Source organism: Lonchura striata, chromosome 4 (assembly GCF_046129695.1).
Source record: "Lonchura striata isolate bLonStr1 chromosome 4, bLonStr1.mat, whole genome shotgun sequence".
Taxonomy (NCBI): domain Eukaryota; kingdom Metazoa; phylum Chordata; class Aves; order Passeriformes; family Estrildidae; genus Lonchura; species Lonchura striata.
Window position 1 is genome coordinate 11,169,616 of NC_134606.1, and position 19,429 is coordinate 11,189,044.

Here is a 19,429-nt window from a genome sequence, read left to right on the forward strand (position 1 = left end):
GATTTGTGTTGTTGTTTCTTGGTGTTTGTCAGTTCCAGAGGCACCTTAAGGTGCTGGGATGGCACCTTAGCAGCTCTGCTGCAATAGTCAGCCTCAGCTGAGAGCCACTCTCCCGTGCCAGTCAGTTAAAAAATGTCTGGACACTATCATGAGTATTTTTTGGTATCAGTTGTGTCCCCATTTAACTGAGCAATGACCTCCTGCAACTTCAGTGCAGCCCCCAAGGACTCCCTTGGCAGTGGAAATGTGGAATTTGATGTATTCAGAGCTCGTAGCAGCACTTCCTGCTTGCCTGTTGCATCTGCACCAGTTTGGTTAGATGTCAACTCCACTAATAAATTATGCAATATGTAAAACATTAAAAATTGCCTCTAAGAAATGAAAGTGGATTAAAATTAAGCTGAGCTAATTACCAGGCTACTTCAGGATGAATGCAGCAATTTCTTATAGATGACTGACAGATGAGATTGAGCAATGTTAAGCTGTAATTACTCCTTGCTGCTTTTCTTAGATTTTGCTCTTGCTCCTGTTACACCACAATTATTACCAAATTTATAAAGTAGAAAGCTTAAGTAGAATATACATTTCATTTTCCCAAACTGATGGAAGCAATATTTTACAGTAGTTAATTGGGGTTTTTTTTTGTAGTTACAGCCTCCAAGATCATAATGGAGTTTTAATAGGTGGATCCATGTACTGCATTATAACAATTAAAGAAAAAAAATAAATGAAAACAAACAAAAGTTAACCTAAAAACACAACAAGAGAAACAAAAGAAATAAACCTGCCATAATCTTGTGGTCTAAAATGTAGCAAATAGCTCTAGTCTCTTGTCTGATTCACAAGACTTTCAGAAGAAAACGGCAAAAAAAAGAAAAACACCTGCATTGCTGGTGTCTCAGTCATCTGCTTTTGGACCTATACAACATTATCCAAAGTCTGGGCTCTGACTGCCATAAACAGATAAACTCTATGGGAGATGGTACAAGGGCCACAGCAATCCTTCCAGACAAGGAAAAATTCTATTCATATTACAATGAAGTTCAAGGGAAAAACAAAGATAAGGTCATTCCAGTGTGAAAAAGAAAAAAAAAAAAATCTTAAGGAGGGGACTGTCTTAACAGGTCATAAAAATGGGAAAACAAAATAGTCCCTGCCACTAACAGTGCAAACACTGAGAGTATCAAAATTAATGATCAGGTTCAAAACAACTTCCCAAACCAGCTACAGAGCTTGTCACAGAATTTTATTTCTGCTAAAAGCTTATATGGGTCCATAAACAAACAAAATTTGTGGCAGAAAGTAATTAGTTAAAACTATCAAACACAAAGCTCCCTGCTTCAAAACAGAGAATTCCAGTTTTAGGGAGGCTGGAGGTTGGAAGTGTGTTCTGTTCAAGTGTCCTTGGGTGCTTCCCCCTGCTCTCCTGACATACTACTACTCATAAATGAAGCTGTTTTCTCTCACAGAAAAATACTTTTTTTTTTTTCACACCATCAGTTACAAAACCATTTCACTTCTATAAAGCTGTGTATCATATTATTTTCAATTTGACTTCTAAAGCAAGAATCTCTCTTTTAAGATCAAGGTAATGCAAAATTATTCCTTCACAATTTATTAAATAACAAAAAAATTAAATCTTATCAAGGGTATTCCTTGTCACTAATCTGATTACAAGGGAATAATTTTCCTATTAGATTTTGTAAAACCAGTAGAGTTGCAGTTACATGGTCCTGAGCTGAACATAAATTCATGGTTTATGTCCTAATTTATAAATAGACTTAATTGCTCTCACTGAATTATTCCTTAGAATTTTTACTTATTTAGCCTGTGTTTGGCACGTACCACTGATTAAGATTTTTTTTTTTAATCAGCTTTTGGTATGATGCTGTAATGGCAGGAATGGATCCTTTTATCACTTTCAAAATACACTGTGCAGTATTTGTACTATTCTGCTTTTGAAAACCATGAGGGTCAGAAGTATAGTACTTTTTTTCCACAGCAGCTGGATCCATAAGAAAGCAAAACATCTTTCAAGGCATAAATCACAAAAAAGAAAATAAAATTTGAAAATAAATCAATGTCTTAATGGAAAACAGGAAAAAATATTGCCTGTTGTTTATGCCTCAGAAGTTTTATTATAGAGACATGACTTATGATGATGCTGAAACCAGTTAAGCTTCAAAACAGACTAGCAATTAATATGGCTTTGATGATGATAGCAAAGGAAACAGAAGTGAAGCAATTATTCTTTTCTTTCCACAGAAATCAGTTTCTGAAGAACCTTCAGATTAAATATTAGCAAATTATATTTGGTGTCTCATTTATGGGAACAGCATGGCTGTGTCTGTTCTCACTCCTGACCTTCCAAATCAGGAGTTTCCTTGGAAAGAACTATTAGAACTTCATTAAAAATAACTTTGAGTTTTGCTTTTATTTATATCAGAGCACTACATTTAGAAAATGAGATGTCATTTGAGATTCAGAAGTCTGCTTTTATAGAGATAAACTGCAGTTTAAGCCTCAGCTAGCCACAGTATAGGATTAGAGAACATAAAATGACAAATTGCAGCTTCCTAGCTGAGCTACACAAGTGGGGGAAGCCTCAAACTTCATTCCTGCATCCAGCCTCACATTTAGCATGGTGTGCCACAGGGTAGGGTCACACCACAGCAGTCCTGCTGCCAGCTCCTTCAGCAGGCACTATGAGAAAGTGCTGAACTAGGGCAGACTGAGAAAATTCAGTTTAATCTCGTCAGAATTATTTTTCTTTTCAATTATCCATCTTTAGATCCTCAAAATATAGCCACTCTGAATAAATAATCCAATTGTGGTCTTTTTAAAACTTCATTGCAGTCTGTAAAATTTGTATGGCTAATTAAAAAGTTGGTAGATAATAATTCATGTTGCTGCTTTATCCCAGTATGTTTAGTAAGACTTCACATTGCACATCCACAACCACAACAATTAGCAACACCTCTGTTCTTCCCTGTTGTGGGCAACAGGCAGTGAAAAGAACCATCAAGTTCTCATTCTGCCAGTGTCAGACTTCCCATGGGAAGGCACCAAGCTACACAGCAGCAGCCACCTCTCAGCAAACCATAAACTATTCCAGCCTGAAATATGAGCTGGACCAAAAGCAGCTCATCTCTAAACTTTGAAGAAGGAAGGAATGCCCAGACTGTAGGGATGCAAGGCATATTCTGGCTTTAGCAGTTCAGTGACCTTTGCAAAGACAGAGAGCACTTGCCAGGACCAGCAGGAGAAAATCTTTAGGACATTAAGGCCAAGACTTTATAGAAATACACTATATAATTTTGCATTTCATTTCCAGAAACTGTAGGCAGAGTGAAATAAATGTATGTGGCAGCTGGGCGTGCTCAGTGGGCATAATTCTGAGGATTTTGGATTTGCTGGCTTTGTATATGTTTGAATATAGTTTGTAGCTTAGTTTTCTTTTGAGTCAAGGCCTGATCCTTACACACAGCTACATCCAGCTTAAGGGCTAATTTTGACTTGAATCCCCCTCAATTTTGCAAAGAGAATGCAGCTTCTACAGCATAGGCAACTCCTTAGGTAAAGAGTGGGATAAAGGAAGGGCAATGAATGAAAAGAAAAGAAGAGCTTGGAGCAGAGGCACGGGAAGGGCAGAACACACATACTTTTGCTCTGTTGATGGCGCTCTGTGCTAGGGAGACCAAGGCCGGAATTCTTTAGCAAGTCAGAACTGCTCAGCCCCTGCTCAGACTCCGGAGCAGCAGCTGCAGAGCTCCCGGCTCACCACGGGATGTCAGCCCGCACCAGCGGCACTCAGACACCCTCCTCCCAGGGAAAAGCAAAAAGGGCTTTTCCCTCCTGCCCTGGAATGGAGCCGAGCTGCCTGTAGGAGGATGGGGTGGCTGAAGAGGAGAATGAAGGTTTGCTGCAGCCTCAGGGCTCGGTGATGCAGAGCCGGGTCGTTTGCTGCTCAATACAGACACACAAACTCTGGGGACTGGTTAAACCGGCTCCCCATCACAAACCCCGGGAGAAGCTTCGAAAGGAAAACAAAGCAATCAGTAGTTTAGAACCAAATTTTATTAAAGAAAAACCTGGAGTGCAGGTTCTCAGGACAAATGCATACCTTTGGATGCAGTGGAGTACACAGGTACGTATACAGTAGTTTGCCTGCTACATGTTTGGAAGCTGAAAGAGACCGTGATAATCTGTACTGCACAGTTCATCACCATTGTTAAAAGTTGCCAAAAACTTGCTTGTGGATCGCTAACAGATACTTGGCTATGTGTGTGCACTACATATTGCACAAGACTTTTTGATTAAGCTATTGCTTGTGCAATTGAATCACAGTTAAGTGTTACGTCAAGCATATTCAAACATATATTTGCTTCCTTTTCTCAAAAACAGCACGTCACTACAAAACTGCCATTAAATGTTACATATTTACAAAAATATACAAATAACACTTTTCCCCATTTTTGACAATGCACCAGTTATGGATTTGTTTCATTCGTCACTTGAGCCCTGTTACTGTTTACAAAGAAACCTGCTTAAAGTCAAGGTCACCTGAAACAAAATTAGGAGAAGGCATGTTCTGTTTTCCCAACTACTAGAATGTGCAAAGGCAGAAGGAGAGGACTGTGTAGCCTTGTATGTTACAGGTAGGGGTTATAGCATACTGATGACTGCTAAGAACCTTCACATGGGGTGGAATAACCTCTTGATCAAAAATCCAGTTGGATACAGTGTTAAGCATTTGCTGACCAAGCAGTCCTAAGCAGTTAAAAAATTCAGTTCTACCTTGGTTGTAATTAGCTTACATCCAAAGAACTCTCATGCTAGCAAGGGGAATAAAAATTATGGTGAAAATCAGCACGTAACCTGTGTAAGCACAGGTGCATTGAAAAGACTGATTTTAACCTCCAATTTCTTTCCAAATTCACTGTGGATGAAATTCTTCAGTAACACAAAGCTGAACTGATAATATCTGTGGAACTGCATGGCCATAAATTTCAGTAGAATTTGGCCCTGCAATGCCAAATAAAGGATGTTCCACATTAACAACAGGGTAGTGAGACATGTTTTGTGAATCTTCACAAGACGTATGTCAAGTCTAGTTTTTATTTTATAGGCTTTCATATACTTGCCAAGAGCTGCAGCACAAATTAGTCATGAAACATTATTTAGGCTTGCCTTAATTAACATTTTTTTTCCTTTTGTTTTCATGGGTAATGCCAGCAAAGTCTATTATTTATCTGTCTGTACCTGGATTAAGAGACTTTGCACCCACCTGTGCTGGAACAGCCACAGATGCACTGTAAATAAGTTGGCTTCCATCCTTTACTCTTAAAAAGGAAAATTTTCCCATTCCAACTCTCATTTCTCCAAATATTCCTCCAATATAGGACGAAGCAATATTCCTAGTGTTGCTTCATAAATACAACAAGTTAATACACCAAGTTAATTTCATTTAGGTAAGGAAGGGTAATACCTGATGCCTCCTAAACCCACACTTGCCATGCACTAGGGTGGCATTTTTGAAAACCACCTTCTGCAAAGAAACCTATCAAAGTTTAATGGAAAGCTAAATCACAGGCACTGTACATATTTGTAAAAATAAGTAGTAAGTAAAACAGAAAACATGGAAGCTTCCAAAAGCACTCTGCCAGATGATCAACTTCCCTACCCTCTATCAATCTGCTGTTCCTCTGCAAACTTATGCATTTATTTTTCCTCACATTTTTCAGTCACACGGAAGAGGATAAAAATTAGTTAATCACCTTTTAACAACAACCCAGTTTATTGAAAGAATGACAGTCAGAGAAAAACAACTCAGAGAAGACTGGGATCAAGAGAGGAGAATTCAAGTATACTTCTCCATTTGATTATGTTTTCCCTCCAGAGCCTTCTGCACTGCAGCAAGTGCAATCCATGACTTTACACCCATGAGGAAATAAATCACAGCCTGTCAGTGACAAATGAAAAAAAGGATCTGTACTCAAAGGCCTGGTGTGTATATGAAATGGAGGAACTCTCTGTTCCTAAAATTAAAATTTCTAGTCACGTGTTCAGTAAACTCCAGTCACTGGTGTTTACCCTCAGGAATACTACACCAGCTCCATTCATCTTCTTTAAACATTATAAAATTACAGCTCATAGAGGCATTCTAGCAAATTACATTTCAACAGTATAAATGCAAGAGACAGACTCTATAAAATAATTCTTTTCCCTTGTCTCCTAGCTCGGTGCTGTGCTAGGGAGGAACACCATTAGCAAATGACCCCCAATCATCTGGAGCACACATACAGGCATCTCAACTCTGAAAACATCTTTTCCAAGCACCTCAGGTGAGATGATGCTGCAAGTCAGATCTGTCTTAAATTATAGACAGAGATGGTGATAATTTTGAATGTTCCTCTTGCTGCTTCAATTTAGACTCATGGTTTAAAGTCTCTGCAACCAACAAAGTAAAATGGTTGCCATTACAAATCAAAGTAAGCTTCAAGACTTAAGGGAAACAAGATCAACAACATGTTAAAACCATACACACTGGTAACACTGACTCTCCCTGCTTTTCCTTGTCCTGAGCTCCCCTCCCTCCCACATATCTCTCACACTCCCTAAGACAGGCTGTACCCTTCCAAGATACAGCTGGGCTTTTCAGTGATCTTACTGCCGTTACATTCTCCAAGCTACTCCAGCATGATGATTCTGCCCAATATAACTAGTGACTTTGCTTAAATTTGTATTTTATGGAACCTGAATCCAAGCCATTTTCCCCACCCTCTAGGAAAGGTTTCATACAGACCCATTCCATAAACCTGTCAAGTCAAATTGCTCCCAGCCCTCTATTAACAAAGAATTCTCTTTACTTCAATTATTCTTCAGCTTTGGGCTGTAACAATTTCTCTAAAAGGCTATGTCTCAGCTTGGGTCTCAGCATTTCCTATACTGAAATACAAATACAGCCCAATGGTATGGCAAGGTGTCTCTACCCCTGCTGCAATTCTGTACCTGCCAGACTGCAAGGCTGGAAAAGCAAGGCAGCCCTTGCTGTGCTCCAGGAAACTCATGGGAACACCATGTCTCAGCCTGTAACCCAAAAGGAGGCAGAGGAAGATATTTGGGAGATAACAGATAACCATCTTTGCCAATTAAATACATAATTTTACTACAGACCAATGGCAAAACCAATATATAAACTGGTGAGAGAGGAAATGCTGGTTTTTATTCTTTCAGGGAGTACAATACTCATCCACATCTCAAAGTAGAAGCATGTGCTTTCCAGAACAAACATCTGAGAGAAGTTCTTAAAAAGTAAAAAATAAGAATTCCAGAAAGGTTCAGCAAAAACGAGATCCAAAATTAAATCTGAAAGGATTAAAAGATACTGAAGTGAGAAAGAAACAGGAAGGATGGACTGCAGTGACATAAAGCACAGGGAACCTCATCGACTCAGACAATGCAGCAGAGCTTAAAGGAGGAGCAGGAATGGGGAAGATTGTTATTCTTCTTGCTATCACTTGGGACACAGTAGGGTGCATATCCAAACAGAAACACAGACAGTAACATAAAGGAGAACAAAAAGCAAAGAAGAAAAAGTGGACTGTAGAAAACTATCATCTGGAGAAGCCAGGCAAGGCAGAGCCACAACCAGCAGCAATAATGAAACACAACAAAAGGACTACAAAACAGGGGTGGTGGGAAGAAAGGAGGAGAAATAGAAAAGAGTGGAAATTCAGCTTTTTTTTTTTTCTTCCTAGTTTCAGAAACTATTTGGCAAAGATTTGGAAGCATTAAACAATGCAGGTGACTTCATGAACAGTTACTTTGCTACTTCAGCATCTCAGAAGATTAACCCCAAAGAGAGGACTGTATTTACAAGTAAATGGAGCCAATGAATTTGGCAATTCACTGGGCAGTTTGTTTCTGAAGATATTCTGTAATTTTAACCATTTAAAGGCCCTAATGTGAACCTTAAACATAGAGGTGGTGTATTACAATATTCTCCTTTGGACTAGTTTCACCATTTGCAAACTGCAAGTGCATGTTACTGATGTTTGGGGTCACATTTCTTCTGCAGTCTTTTCTATTCAAAATCCATAACAAGAATTAGCCACATGGATATAAGCCTGCTGTTTTCCTGCATGAGCTGTCCTCATTAAAAGTATCTCTTTCACCATTTCAGAAAGATTTAATTTTTAAACTCTTAATCAATAAGCAGTGTGAATTAATACTGTTTCTAAAAAGTGAACAAGCCAATTCATTTGCTTTGATCTGCAAGAGCAGACACTGTCAGTAAGAGCTAAATATAAGTATCAAAAGCTGTCTAAAATTAGCAACAAATAACATAGAAATATAAGACATATTAAGAAAGTTATTTCGAATGCCTGGCCTTCCTGATGACTAATATACTCATTATACCATTAAAAATACGTGCAAAAAAGGCATATTTTTTAAGCAGTGCCAGGTACTGCTGCTTGTATTATTGCTGCTTAACAGGGCTTTATGTCAACTGTATTGCAAGTAATCAGTCTAAAGATGAAAATTCTACAGAAACTTAGAAATCAAGGCTGATCAAGACAGACAAAGTTTGTGTGAAATCCAAGTGTTGAAAAGAAAAAATATTAAGCAAAATTACTTGTGTAAGGGAAAGAATGCACTTCCTTTTAGTGCTAGTAAATGTTCTCTGAAAGAAAATCAATCTGGAAGGAGAGAGAGGAATTAAGAGTATGTATTTTTAGAGATACTACTAAAAAGTATTTAATGCAAATCATAATAGCTTTCTGATAAGGATTTTTTCTCACAGCTATGCTGTTGTATTTTAGAGTACATATTTCTAAGCCTTCCCGTATTTCTTAGGTACTGTCTTACAGAAGATCATCTCAGCTACCACAATATAAACTAGCTGGAAACAGTAATGTTGACAAGCTTCACATATGAAAAAAAGGGATGAAAAGAATGGAAGTCATACATGGCTCCACAATTCATAGTTTAAGTAATTTGCTGCTCCATTTAACAGGAGGAAAAGGACTGAAGACTTACAGAAATGAGATCTCATATTAAAAATCATGAAACTAACTTGCTGTACATATCAATTTCAATGGAAAAATATCCCAAGAGGATACATTCGTTAGCCTCCAGAGCAGCCTGAAATACCATTACAGGTTCTTCTTTCCCCAGTAACATGCACGTTCTCTGCTTATGCAACACACTTGAAAAAAAGGAACAATTAAGAATTTTTTCTGCATGACATTCCCATCCAGATTTGGGAAATGGGCTGTTCTAGGATGTCTTAGCACAGAGCAGCCCTTCTGCACCCCCTCCAGCCTGAGCATGCACAGACAACTGGAGGCAATGCTCCTGAGGTGATCAGCTGGGTAGATGGGCTGGCTTGGGATAGAAGATTACAAATTTGAGAGGTCACAGCTTGACATTTCCCAAAGACTGCAGGGTTAGGCTATTAATTGCAAAAGCTAACCAGGGGTCTGAGTTATTTGTCACTTTGATGATTATAGACTAAAAATAAGTCAAAAACATTACATGAATAAAAAGGCATTTAAATGGCACTGAGAGGGCAAATGCTAAGATGCTGAAAGGAAATACAGAACATGAAAATATAAACTTAACATTAAAGTAATTATCTGAGCAGACCTTACTTATAGTCAATTAAATGCCATTCTAATGAAAGTTTTAGGTTTTCTCAGACTAGTACTGGCTATGTGCCAGTCTTTTAAAGAAAGTTGTAAAAGCAACGTACAACTGGGACTCAAACAGAAAATGAGCCAGGAAGCAGCAGTTTGGATGGATTAAAAGACAAAACAAAATTTTGCATCTCAAGAATCAAGATTTATAAGAGTAAATGCTTATAAATTTTGTCCTGGTGAAAATCCAATACTTAGAGAGAAATGGGCCTTACTTTCATCTAAAATGCTGAAATAAAAATGAATATGGAAACAATATAGTGGTATCAATCAATATACCATAAAACAACTACAGTAACTCCAACTGGCAGGGACTGTGCAAGGAAATAAAATGTTTAGTCTCTCTTTTCCCCTGAAGTCTCATTAATGAAAAAATTACAAAACTTCTTTAATAGGAAACATAGGAAAAATCTATGACTGAAATTGTCATCGATTCTATCTACTTAGAAATATTGACTTGAAATAACACTAGAAATTCAAAACTTATCAGAACCTCTGGTTCATCATCAAAAAGTTACTGTATGTATTTAATTTCTTATAAGGATTTTCTTTTTCCCACACATTTGTTTGAGCATGTATCTGTGTAAGGAGGATGCAGTTCCATTCTAGTGACCTCTATTAAAGATACAGCATACAGTCTTCCTGCTGAGATAAGGTCTCTTTGGACTGAAAACACCATGTTAACCATGATAACCATGTCAGATGAAACTTGCTTTGCACTAGGAACTACTAATGGCAAAGCACTTATTTGTCTTTACAGGATAGTTAGTTAATAAATCATCTATTTTATATGAATAAACAGCTTACTCCTCATTACACCGGTCATTGAAAGAAGAAAATGCATCAAGAAGGATTTAATTAAATGAGAATATCATAAAAGAGTTCCAAGAAATTGGATATGAATTGTGGATAACAACAACATCTTGCCTCAGGCCTTCTATTTCTTCACAACCATTTCCACCACCCTCTTCAACAGAGTATAAAAATATACACTGGTTTATATTGCTTATATTATTGAAAAATTAATTAACACTGTGTGCATTTTCCCTAAATGTCCTCTGAGCATTTCTGAGTACTACATATGGATGGGCTGTTCCAAAGCCATATAAAACATTTAATGTCAAAAGAGAAAGCAAAGACAGTTATAAATCTTGATGGCTCTGTTAGAATGCTTCAGATCATACCGCTTGGAGCACTCTGAAAAGTACAGTGTTTTTGAAATTGCAAATATATCAGATTTTAAGAAGGCCAAAAGAGGCTAATGAGGCCAGTACACTGCCACTTTTTTTAGATTCAGTATACTTCAATATCAGTGGTGATAAATATCACTGTACCTATTTTTATAAGGTTTTTGACCAAATAACTATGCATAGAAGTGAGCTGACAATACTAGTGTGCAACAGCAAAATCACAGCCAATGTTGCAGTGCTACCATGTAACAGTATGTTCCAATAACAGTGTTTAAATAAAATGACCTTTTTTTTTTCTTTTTTACCAGTGATGCACTTTTTTTGAATTATGCAGTTTTTTACATTTATAAATAATTGTATCTGGTTTCAGCAGAGAACTTTTAAGAACAGTGATAATTACAAGTGAAACAAAGAAAGTTAAACCACTAATAATTCATACTCACAAAATTCTTTTGCTCTGATGATCCTGAACAAACAGTAATTAATTTAGCCTCACAATGCCCCTGTGAGGTAGGTAATTACTATCAGCCCCATTTTATAGGTGAGGAAACTGGAGCACATACAAGGGAAATAACTTGCTCAAAGTCTGAGTACAGAATCCAGGTATCTGACAGTCATCTGTTTCTTAGCCACCACATCAACCTTCCCCACTAAAAAAAGCTTAAGTGAAATAAATACAAATACTGCATGTGTGCATGCACACATGTATGACTAGCACTTGTGCATAGAAGCAACTCTGTGTTTCTGAATACTCATGTAGCAGGATTTTAGATACATATAAAGAATTATAAGTTAAGATATCATGGATGTAGTTCAAGAGATTTGAGAACTAGCACTAGTGAGTCTTTTCATTTACAGATAAACCAAGACACCATGAATGAGAAAATGGCAATAGTACTTTCTCAGTTTTAAAATAATTCATTTAAAAATTATTCTTGGGAGGAAATCAAAGGCTTCCTTTATTATCTGCTGGGTATTATTAATACAGTTATGGTAATACCAACATGTCTTTAGAAAACAGTTTTTAAGACATGACAAGCCAGCCTCACAGGAGTGCTGCATGAATCAATTATTAAGCATTGGAAAAAATTATTACAGGCACTACACTGTGCTGAGTGTTAATTAGAGTACCAAGCAGTTAACTTTTCTATCATATTCCAAAAGACTCCTGTGATCAGAGACACAAATCACCCTGAATTAAATGTATAAAAGTATCTGTTAAAGCATAAATTAGACGTGTGACCTAGTTCCAACAGAGTCCTTTACCAATCAGACTAACTATGTGAGAACAACCCCAAGCTGGAGCTTCCATCCCATTTCTTGTCTATGAAGATGGTTTGCCACTCACCTGCCCTATACAAACAACCTATTTCAGGTTTATTTCACAGGAACAAGTAAGATGGTTGCAGTGTTATTTTATTCTCTGCTTCAGCTCATTTCCACTAGAAGAAGCAAGAAGAGCTGGTGAGGAGAGAAAGCCCCTGGTGCAATGATCCCAAGAGTTTCCAATTCACAGCATATTTTGTATATGTACTTCTCTTCAAGAAACGCAGACTCAGATACATTTAAGACCTTGGATTTCCACAGTATGGCATACAACAGCCAGCCAGGGCATTGCTTCTCTGTTAATAAGTTTATATGGCACTATACAACTAAATAGGCAGAAATCTTAGAACATTTTTGTAATTGTTTTCCTGAGTGGTTTGCAAGTTTCAGAATCTTCACTTTAACTTTCCCACCTAGTTCATTACAGTAAGTTTATAATCTAGATTTTCTTGTGCTTTACTCATACATCCTAAGGGGTTTGTGAGAGTCTACAGTACTACACTGAATTACTACATCCCAATCCGCTTAATTTGATAATAATATGCTCTATATTCACAGCTACATGGAAGAATGATTCCAATGCATACACTGATTTTAAGACAGCTCTTTTCTATTTGACTAGCCTTCATTATTTTCTGTTTGCATATTCTGGACAATGCACTATCTGTATCCTTCTTAAACAAGGTGGTAGGTGAGTTTGTCACTAGCATCAATATGACATTCGGTGAGTACAGAGTTATTTATTCTCTATCAAAGGCAAAAAGTGAAGAGATTATATAGGTTTCTGAGAGAAGCATCCTAATCGCAGGGAGCTGTGACACACAGGATGCCAGACATTTAAACTCACCACACTATACCAGTCTTGTTTTCTGACATGGCTAAAATAAACCACAGAGAAAAGACAAGAGGAGTGTGGATTCACTGCACTGCCATTCCCTAGGGATGCAGAGGTCAAGACTAGGAAACTCTGACCCAGCTGACAAAACTGGGATGAGGAAACAAGGACCCCACTCACAAGCCTTTCTGCAGGCAGCTCCTCCAGAAGCCCTTCCCCTGCTGTCCCCGCAGAAAAAGGGGCCAGTGGCAGAAGGGACTGAGAGACACCCCGTGGTGATGGGAAGGAAACAGGAAGCCCTAAATCCTAAATCCCTTCCCATCACGCCCGTGACCCTTTGGATTGTCAAAGCAACCCAAGTGGAAGAGGTCAGGTTGGGATTTGCCCACTCCCACCAGCAACGGGCAAATGCCAGGGGAAATCCCAGAGGGATGCCGTGGGAAGGAGATGGCAGTGCTACCCAGCCCTTCCCAGAGCAGAACTCTGACCCACCCGGCACAGCTGCCCTTAGAACAAGTTTTTAAAAAATAACCATACAAAGAAAGCTGTGTAAAAGAGGTATTTACACTCTCTGGAAATTTAAAAAGAGACAGGCCACCAGCCTAGGTTTTAACAGGAGAACTCATCTGGCACCTGCCATCATCCTAGAGGGGCTCACTCAGGCCTAAAAAAAAAGAGCAACTAAAATTACTGTCTTCAAGTGAAGGCACCTGGTCTGGAAATAGCATCAAGCTGGTGTTTTTCTTTCACATGTGATGGGATTGGGGGAGATACCGGTGCTGATAGTTTGTCAGGACTTGCTACACCTACAAGAGCATTATTGTATATTACAAGATATCCTAATTAATATTTTACTTCCTTTAATCCTCAGAAGGGCCTAAGCCTAAATATGTTAGATTGTCTCACACATGTTTTAGTTAAGAGCTGGTCTCAACTAGGAGTGCATTTGTCTCTCTCTCAGTCCTTTCCCAGTACAGAAACACTTGGCCTACTAAAAAAAATTGTCATTGTGATCAACCAACCATCTTTTCTGTTCTAGTCACTTGTGTAAAAATCACCTTTCCGTGCTGAAGATTCCCAGCCTTCCACCGAATACCTTAGTCAAAAATATAATTAAAAACTTACAGTCAATCATTTTAAAAATAAACATAAAGAAATAGAGCATATACAGAAAAGAAACAAGGTGGCATTGAAGGTGCCTAGGGCTACAAATTTGCTACCATTGTTTGAGTTTTGGTCGAAATGAGTTCCCAGGCCATAGAGTGAGCACAAGACATGTTATCCTTCGCCCTTGGTAATTGATGATGGATGCTTTTTTCCACAGGACTGATAAGTAACCTCCTCTCCATCAGCATTTACAGCCATGTTTGCAATTTTGGGACATCACCAGGGAAAAATAAAACGGTACAGTGAAGAGTCTTTCGGTTTTTGTGTTCAGCTGCAAATATCAGCTAACCAGGTAACTGTGCATCTCTCTGGAGTTGATGCTCAAAACCACGCCTGAGTGATTGCCTAGGAAAATACAGAAAAAAAAGGGCCAACATTAGTGTATTTAAGGTACTCCACATAAAATCCCCCTTTAATTGCAGAGACAAGTAAATTGCATAAGAAAGTGTCTTTATCAAACAACAGGTCAGGTGAAGGTTGGTGCAACAGCTCCATGTACCTACAGCACACTTTTGCACAAAGCTTTTGCTCATGGTGGTGGATTTGTGGTGAATTCCTAGGGTTTCTATCCCAGTGACAGCATAAGTTGGTTCTCTTTGTGGCTTATAAAGGTGTAGTTGTCTCGAGGGGTGCAGGTGAGGGAGGAGAATGGAACCTGAGGCGTCCATTCGACATGCCACTGACCTGGGACTGGACACTGACCGGCATCAGCAATAAGGGAACTCTGTAGCTGTTCAAGTTGCCACTTCTCCCAGAAGGAGTCACTGCAAGGTAATGGTGTTGAGGAGTCCCAAGGTGGGGGTTGCGATAAAGTAGGCAACATAAAATATATAGAAAACAAAAAAAGTGGATGGGTGAGTCTGGAAATACTGTACTGTGGAAATTCAAAAGTTATGAGAAGAGAGAACAAACAGAAACCCAGTCCTGTAAATCCCTGCTGCACATGGAGCGGAGGCGGCTACTGACATCTCCCAAGAGGGAGGGAGAAAGCTCACCAGAACTAGAAGGGATCTCCATAGCATAGGAACCTTCTGCAAATAATGTAGTAAACCAGAATTTAATATAAAGCAGGGATTGTAATGTGTTTCATACTCTAAATGAGATAAAATAGAGTATCATTAACAGGAATATTTTCTTGGCAGTACTGAGCAATACCGGAGCTAGTGGAAAGTATTGCAAGTAAAAAAACAATAGAGCGAGCAGGAGTGTAGCTTTATGTATTAAATAACATCTTCTGTCTAAAAGCTGTACAGTAGATGACAAATACAAATTATTATGATCCACAAAAATGAGCTTTTTACAGTCTCCTGGAAAGTCTGCTGCTGCAGACAACCTGGCTGAAGCACAAATCACCTGAAAATCACATTTATGTTCTTATGTCATCAAAACATCATGATCTTGTACTCTTTAACCCAAAAATAATGCTCTGCTCAGATGGAAGATTTCTGTTTTCTCTGAGTAACAAGTGCAGGGCGACAAGAGATTAATTCTAAATGTGTTATAAATCAGGGTAGCATTTCTTTATTTGAGCATCCCAAACTGCCTTCTTTTAAATAAGCCATGAGGGATTTTCTACCATTAAAAGAAGATATGCTTTTGTACATTACTAGAGATGTTTGAATGCTCCACTTTAATAGGCATTCCTGCAAGAACCTTGTTAGCATTCAGGTTCTCCTCTAAAGACCCTGGAGACAAGATGACCAAACAAATTTAACATAGACTTTGTTTTTCCAGGTTTGTTTTTGGAACTAACTCCGGTAAAGTCAGGAGAGCAACAAAGGTTGTCTTACAAAATTAGAATGAAAGCAGTGATACTCATACACAAGTTGTCAAAGAAGAGATAGAAATACACAAAGCAAAGCAAGAGGCTGGATTCTTCCCTTGTGTTCAAAGCTAACACCTCCAAGAACCTAGAAGCAGTACACAATTCTGCAAATGAAAATAAAGACATTGACAACAAACAAAAAAGGTGAAACCCAAGCTAAAGAAATCTCTCATCAGACCAGGTTCTGTCTTGCCCAGGCTACCTTGGGTGCAGCTAAAACACATCTTCTTCCTTGGGGTTCACAAAGACATTACAATTGCCTTTCACATCATCAATCTGCTGCTACAAATCCCAAAAGCTTTGGATCATCTGATTTATTTTCACAAAGTTTCAGAAATGGAACTGGGTGTTTTTTACATTGTCCTAAAACTTTCAGACTGTGACCTGAAAGCAGTCTGAAGATAATGTATTATATATCAGAGCTCCATGTTGCATTAAAACTAGCCACAGGCCAGAGGGTGCCAGGATTTACACTTCCACCTGACACTGAAATCATTTGCACTGAGAGATACTCACAGAAAATTTCCCTCATGGGTTCTTTACAACCACCTCATGACCTCATGAATACTAGAAATCAACAGCTAAATTAAGGAAGATTTATGATACTTTTAATACATGGAGAAATTTAATGTTTCTAATAACAAAAACTTTAAATTCCATTGGAATGTGAAGGCAAATAAAACACTGACGCTCCATACAATCCATCTGAAATCACAGAAGCATTGACTCTACAAATCCTTCTGGCCTGAACTCAATTTTCCACTAATTCAGGGGATTATTGAGTCAATTCAACTGTTGCAGATCATATCCCATTCTACCAAATATAATTTATCTCTCAAATTGTCCAAGTCAGTCTCCTGACATGAAACTACTGTGTCTGCACTCATGCTCTATATAGCACATCATCCATACATTAGGCTGTACCTCAAGTAAGCCAAAAGGTGATTGAGATAATCCCTTGTTAGTGGTGTTACCATTTGCATCTTTTTGAGACTGAACAGAAAATTAAAAAGAAATAAAATGAAAACAAACATCAATTTAAAATTAACTACTTATGAAAATTTATAAGCTAAAAACGAAGTTACCTCTTGCGTTACCTAGTGTTTGAGAGTCCAGATCATCATCAATAAACTCCTCACCCTGGATGATGTTCTGGGTGTCCTCACTGTGATTAACAGGGCTTGTCATCTCCTGTTCTTTTTCATTGTGCATCTGAGCGTAGACATTTCTGCCTGGCAGTTTCCTAAAAGGGACAAGAAAAAATTTTGGGATGAAATTCTTTCGTGTCACACACACTGGCATCAGAGGAGAGCTCCAGCAGGGCAAAGTTGTTCCAAAACAAAAAATTATCACCAATCCCATCCTTCCTCAATTCTGTGATTATAACCTAAACTTACCAACTCTTTGTTCTCTGTCACAGTTTTATGTAACTGCCTTATCAGGATCTTCAGACTAACATAATATATAAGCATTCATTTCTAATATTGGCAGACAATGAACAATGTTGAAAAAAAATACTAAGGCCACAGAAAACCTATTTTAAGAACTCAAGCAATCAAAGGGCCCAGTGGATGTTCATTCTTGATCCCAGATGTCTTCACATACGTTAAGCTGGGCTGCAATCATCATCACGTCTCCCTGAGCGTGTGGGCTGACACTGAAGTGTGATAGCATCAGATGGCACTCATAGTCAATCAGGGACAGGGGGAAAAGTCAGGAGGAGTCCTGGAGACAGGGAATGGAAAGGAGCAGAGACTGAAGAGTCAGGAGGGCAGGACCAAAGGAATAAGAACATAAACAGGCATCAATAAGAGCACAAGACAAGGGAGGCTGGTTAAGTTTAGCAGGCAGCACTGAAGGAGACACAGTATAAAGTTTTTGACTTGCAACTGATGAATTAGGCAAACTCCACAAGAGACAATAATTCACTCAGTCTGACTGGAATCTAGAGAAACAAAAAGCATCTTATTAAATTATCACCATGGCTGAGACTGGGAGGCTTACGACTTAATATTGATAAGGGGCTCTTAACTAGAATAATTTCAATTAGACTTAGTCAACTCAAAGGGAAAAATCAGGGACTGCTAGCTTTGCAACAGATTCTATGGTTTAACCATTCCTCAGGAGCCATGCTCTTTGTGCTGTAGCTGTGTTCACCTGCAGTCTGCCTAGGCACATGAGGACCTCCTTTCCCAAGCACCAAGCAGACACTTCTGATTAGGGAGCTGCAGGCTCTGAGCTCCATTTCCTACAGTGCCAGAAGCTGCTTGACAGCTTGAGCAGCCTGACAGCAGATCATGGCTGTCAAAGTCTGTGCTTAAAGCCAGATTATTACAAAGGGTAGAAAAGAAAAACAAGACGAAGAGAAAAAAACAGGGTTGAACATCTGTGGTGTCTGTTGAGCCCCTTTAGACAGTGAGAGACTAGAAAAAGTGACACTAATTTTTAGGCAGCTCTCTAAAAGCAACCATCTCTTGCTCCATATTACAGCAGCAGTTTAAAAGCTGGATAAATATACAGATTATTCTATTTTCTCTAGGTTTTTGAAGAAGATATGTTTTAAATGCCATTTCACAAGAAGGTGTCTTTAGCAAGGGGCATCATTTTAGTTTGGGATAAATAAAGTTACTACAATAAGCTATTCTGAAAAACAACTTCCATTGCATCAAAGTAATAAAAATAAATTGAATTTACTAAAAAATTAGAGATGAATTAAGATAATCTCCTCCCTTTAATCTGAGCTATCCAAAAGATAAATTGAGTCCTATATATCTACACAAACACACATATTTGTAAAGGTATGTGTATACCCCCCCACCCCTCACAATTATATTTCTAAATAAAAAAAATTAGGTATTTTATCCCACTATTTGTAAGCCGTACAAAACCAAAAGGAAAAGAACAAGGATGGAAAGAAGGTCTGATGACACAATGCTGTGCTATTATGATCACTTCAACTGGTCTGAGGGCTCCTCCAACAAAAACATACACATAAAGCCAAGCCCTGCATCACTCTCCTTTCATTATATGGATAAAAAAAAAGCCATTTTGTAAGAGGGAAGGACATCCCTCATAACCAAAACTAATACATTAGGTAATTAATTTTGATTTTTTTTCTCTAGGGCCAGTAACTCCAGATTGTTTTTAATGGTTCTGGTAATGAAACTGGTCATGTGGAGAACTATTCTCTCAATCAGACCTGCATCAAACCTGTCAAACTGCTCACTTTCAGTCCACCATCAAAAGCCTAAGGAAGACAAAACCTAGAAGAATGTCTCTGTTACACATCTGCAGAATTAGCACATATGTTTCTATAATAATTATAGTAACCTTCTCGGAACTATTTCTGACAGATTGGAGTAGCATCAATGGCATTATCAAAACA

General features: G+C 38.3%; 1 protein-coding gene across 12 annotated transcripts in view; it reads right to left on the reverse strand.

The window, feature by feature from the left end:
- Positions 1 to 4,055: 4,055 nt before the first annotated feature.
- The window catches only part of SORCS2 (sortilin related VPS10 domain containing receptor 2), a 543,792-nt gene continuing 528,418 nt past the window's right edge, over positions 4,056 to 19,429 (reverse strand). For 2 of the 12 annotated variants that reach the window (XM_031504585.2, XM_077782735.1), the window contains 3 exons: positions 17,130 to 17,287; positions 14,904 to 14,983; positions 4,056 to 14,564 (listed from right to left, as the gene is read on the reverse strand). In XM_031504585.2, the coding sequence (XP_031360445.2) occupies positions 14,541 to 14,564; positions 14,904 to 14,983; positions 17,130 to 17,287 (262 nt within the window). In that variant the 3' untranslated portion in view covers positions 4,056 to 14,540. Of the gene's footprint in view, positions 14,565 to 14,903; positions 14,984 to 15,005; positions 15,251 to 17,129; positions 17,288 to 19,429 lie in introns of those variants that run through there. The other 10 variants (XR_013339870.1, XM_077782739.1, XM_077782740.1 and 7 more) reach the window with 9 other exon arrangements.